This window comes from Orycteropus afer, unplaced genomic scaffold, assembly GCF_000298275.1.
Source record: "Orycteropus afer afer isolate SDZICR_OR568_19922 unplaced genomic scaffold, OryAfe1.0 scaffold00623, whole genome shotgun sequence".
Lineage (NCBI taxonomy): Eukaryota > Metazoa > Chordata > Mammalia > Tubulidentata > Orycteropodidae > Orycteropus > Orycteropus afer.
This window is the reverse complement of record NW_006922210.1, coordinates 99,449-103,379: the sequence shown is the minus strand read 5'-3', so window position 1 is coordinate 103,379 and position 3,931 is coordinate 99,449. Positions and strand designations below refer to the sequence as shown.

At 44.6% G+C, this 3,931-nt stretch overlaps 1 protein-coding gene across 1 annotated transcript in view; it reads right to left on the bottom strand.

The window, feature by feature from the left end:
* The window catches only part of MYH11 (myosin heavy chain 11), a 145,277-nt gene that overhangs the window by 124,651 nt on the left and 16,695 nt on the right, over positions 1 to 3,931 (bottom strand). The window contains 1 exon segment of the mRNA XM_007956470.2: positions 2,801 to 2,957. Coding sequence (XP_007954661.1) covers positions 2,801 to 2,957 — 157 coding nt within the window.

Here is a 3,931-nt window from a genome sequence, read left to right as displayed (position 1 = left end):
GGAAACCTAAGGAGGGGTCACAACGAATCAGATCTGACTCAATGGCAGTGAGTTTGGTTTTTTTGGTTGGGAGGTACAAATCTCTGAGACTATATCCCCATGACTCATTACATGGCTCCCCCAGACCTCCACCTGCTGGTCACTGGCTAGGGCTTCCAGTCAAGCTTGAATAAAGGTGGTGAGAGCATACATCCTTACCTTGTTACCAATCTTATGGGGGAAGCATTCAGACTTTCACCATTAAGTATGCGTTAGATGTGGATTGTTTGTAGATGTCTTTTATCAGGTTGAGGAAGTTCTCTTTTATTCCTAGCTTTCTGAGAGATTTTAATCTTGAAAGGGTGTTAAATTTTGTCAAATGCTTTTTCTGAATCCATTGATACGATCATGTGGTTTTTCTTCTTTACACTGCTACATTTGTTGATTTTCAAATATTGAGCCAGCCTTGCATTTCTGCAATAAAGCCACTTGGTTGTGGCCTGGGTTTCAAGTCACTTTTGGAGATGCAGTATCCTCTGTTGTAAATTGGAGGCAATAATCTCGACCCCACCCCACAGGATTGCTGTAAAGATTAAGAGAGAACACGTGAGTGTTTGTGTGTGTACGTGTTTGTGTTGAAGGGGGTTGTGCCCAGACCCAAAGTGCTAGCCAAATGGAAGCTGAGAAGTAGCCTAAAAACAACAACTTCTATTTTTAAGTTTTTACCGTGGTCCAGCACTAGATGAAGTGCTACAAATATCCTTATTCCAAAACCAACCAAACTCACTGCTGTTGAGTTGAATCTGACTCATAGCAACCCCTTTTTGGGCTTCCAAGGTGGTATCTTTGTGGAAGTAGATTGCCCAATCTTCCTTCCAAGGAGTGGCTGGTGGGTTTGAACCACTAGCCTTCTGGTTAGCAGTCAAATGCCTTAGGCATATACCCTAAATATGGTATGTGACCCAAATTAATAGTTACATATTCTTTTTAATATGCATTAGAAAAAAACATAACTGGCATGTCTGACTTCTGGTTTCATGCATGATGACGACAATAATAGCTCGTATTACTAAGTTTTATCAAGTACCAGGCACTAGTATAAGTACTCTATATGCTATAGTTCATTTAATCTTGACATCAACCATGTAAGGTAGGTCATTGTTTTTTGTTTTTTGTTTTAATTTTTATTTTATTTAGATTTGGGTGAAGATTTACAGAGCAAATTCACTCTCAATACAGCAGTTCATATACACTTTGTCTCATGTCATAGGTCATTGTTTTTATAATACTATTTTTACCAGTGATGAAACAGAGGCACAGAGAGGTTAGGTAGCTCACCCAAGGTCACATAGCTAGTGTGCAGGGATTTGAACACAGCAGCCCTATCCCAGAATCATGCCCTTAACTAAAATAGCATACTGCTAGGTTTTGCTTAATTTGAAGTAGGGAGTGTGAGTGTGTGTGTGTGTGTGTGTGTGTGTGTTGGAGGAAGCTCATTTCAAGAACAACAGTAAGTAAAACAAAGATATCATGTAGGGAAGTTCAAGAAGAGCCAAACCTAAGTGAGGTGAGAGAAGTCAGAGTAGCAGTTACTTCTGGGGGATAGTGAGGATGTATCGACTGGGAAGAGGCACAGGGGAATAATCTGGAACTATTTCACATTTTCACATTAGGAGCTCTGGTAGCATAATGCCTATGGTATTTGACTGCTAGCCAGAAGGCTGGCGGTTCGAACCCACCAGCCACTCCTTGGAAGGAAGATGGGGCAATCTACTTCTGTAGTGATATCACCTTGGAAACCCAAGGAGGGGTCACTATGAGTCGGGTCCAACTCAACGGCACATAACAACAACAACATTTCACATTTTGATTTGGGAGATGATTATAATACTGCCAAAATAAATAAATAACCAACCAATTAATTGCTGCCAAGTCGATTCCAACTCATGGTGACACCATGTGTGCAGAGAACTGTACCATAGGGTTTTCAAGGCTATGCCCATTCAGAAGCAGATTGCCAGGGCTTTCTTCTGAGGTACCTCTGGCTGGGTTCAAACCACCAACCTTTTGGTTAGTAGGCAAGCGTTTAACCATTGGCACCACCCAGGGACCTCCTTATATTGCTACAGACATACAAAATGTTAATTTTAAGCTGGGCACTTTAAATCAATGCACTCTGTACACTCTACTGTATTATGTTCTACCTCAATTCAAAAAGAGTTTATTATTACCACTAATGGAGATAATACTTAGACATGAAGGTGAATGCAAAGATCTTCAGTTTGGAAAAGCCCGTGTAACCAATATTCACAATAAGCCTCTAGATGGATCCTATCACCCCCTTTTACAGATGAGGAAACTGAGGCTCAAGAGGAAAAGGCATTTGTCCACAGTCCCACAGGTGGGATGCAGACCCAGATCTGGCTGGCCCAGGCCCACAGGTGCTATCTACCCTCTTTCCTTCGGAGGTGAGGAGCATGACACCATTTTCTAGAGAGCTGGCCTGGCCAGGTCTGTTGGGCAGCCAGAGACTGGAAGCACCAGAGTGAGAACAGGCCCATATTTGCCCAAGCTGTCTGCTCTCCTTCACCCTCCTGGACCAGAAGTCCACAGACACATATTCCAGCTTTTGCCCTTCTTCAGTCATGGTGCTCCTGTTGCCTCGTGCTGCCTGCCAAACACCACATTCCTGGTAAGAACTGCAGAAGGCAGGACAGGAGGGGCCTGGACAGAGCAGGCAGCTCCCCTGGAGGTGGCCCTATGGCCCTTGGCTCAGTGGGCTCCCTTGGGTGGGCTCTGCCCTCCCTGTGGTCCAGCTCACCTTGCAGCATGCTCCGGTAGGCTGTGTCGGCAATGGCGTAGATGTGGGGGGGCATCTCGTGCCTCTTCTTTCCCTTGTACATGTCGATGATCTTTTCCGAGTAGATGGGCAGCTGCTTGTAGGGGTTGACCACCACACAGAAGAGGCCGGAATACGTCTGCCGAACAGAGAGCCTAGCTTACTTCCAGATTGTGGCAGAGAGAGCTCTTACACCCAGACTGCTGGGCCCACCCACCAATGTCTGCATTTACTGGGCACCACTTTGTGCATCATCTACTTCAGACTCACAACAGCTTTATCAGATGGGCTCAATATTTCCCTTTACAGATGTGGAAATTGAGGCTCAGAGAGTTGTAGCAAGAATACCTTGACTATACCAGTAAAGGACAAGCAAAGGGCAAGATGAGATTGTTAGGCCACTGATGTATTTTACAACAGGATGGCTTTTAATACTCCAGAGTTCAAGTCCCAGTTCCACTTCTTTATGTTTATGCTGAATACTCCATGAGCAAGTCACTTCACTGCCCTGAGTCTCACAGTTTAAGTAACTGCTACCATTTACTGAGTGCTTACTACGTGCCAGGCACCAAGCTTAGCACTTCACAGGCATTTTCTTATTGACTCCTCATAACTACCCTGTGATAGTGGTAATTAAGTTTCCCCTCTGCCCATTTGACAGGTAAGGAAACTGAGGCTTTCTGAGGTTAAGTCACCAGACCACACAGCTGATGGGAAATTCGGAACTAGAAATCACAACTCATGCTCTTAGCTGTTAACAAGGTGCTATTGCATCTGTGAAATGGGGCAAAACACAGCCATCCTGCCCTACGGGGTGGACAGGAGCATGTGGGAATGATCAGAGCAAGAAAAGGGGTATAAAGGCATCCTGCAAACCCCACCATGCTGTGTACATGTTAGGCATTATCACTACTGGTATTGTTCCATATCAGGTTTCCCAATGGGTCAAGTTCAAAGCCCAGAAGACAGATTTTGACTTGTCCACAGGAACTGCTTTCCCAAAATGATAACATCAGTACTGCCTGAGGCTCTGAGGGCCGCTAAATGGGGCTTCCTTCCAAATTCCCAAAAAGTGGCCAAGGAAGGAGAAACAGATATTCCACATCTGGGTTA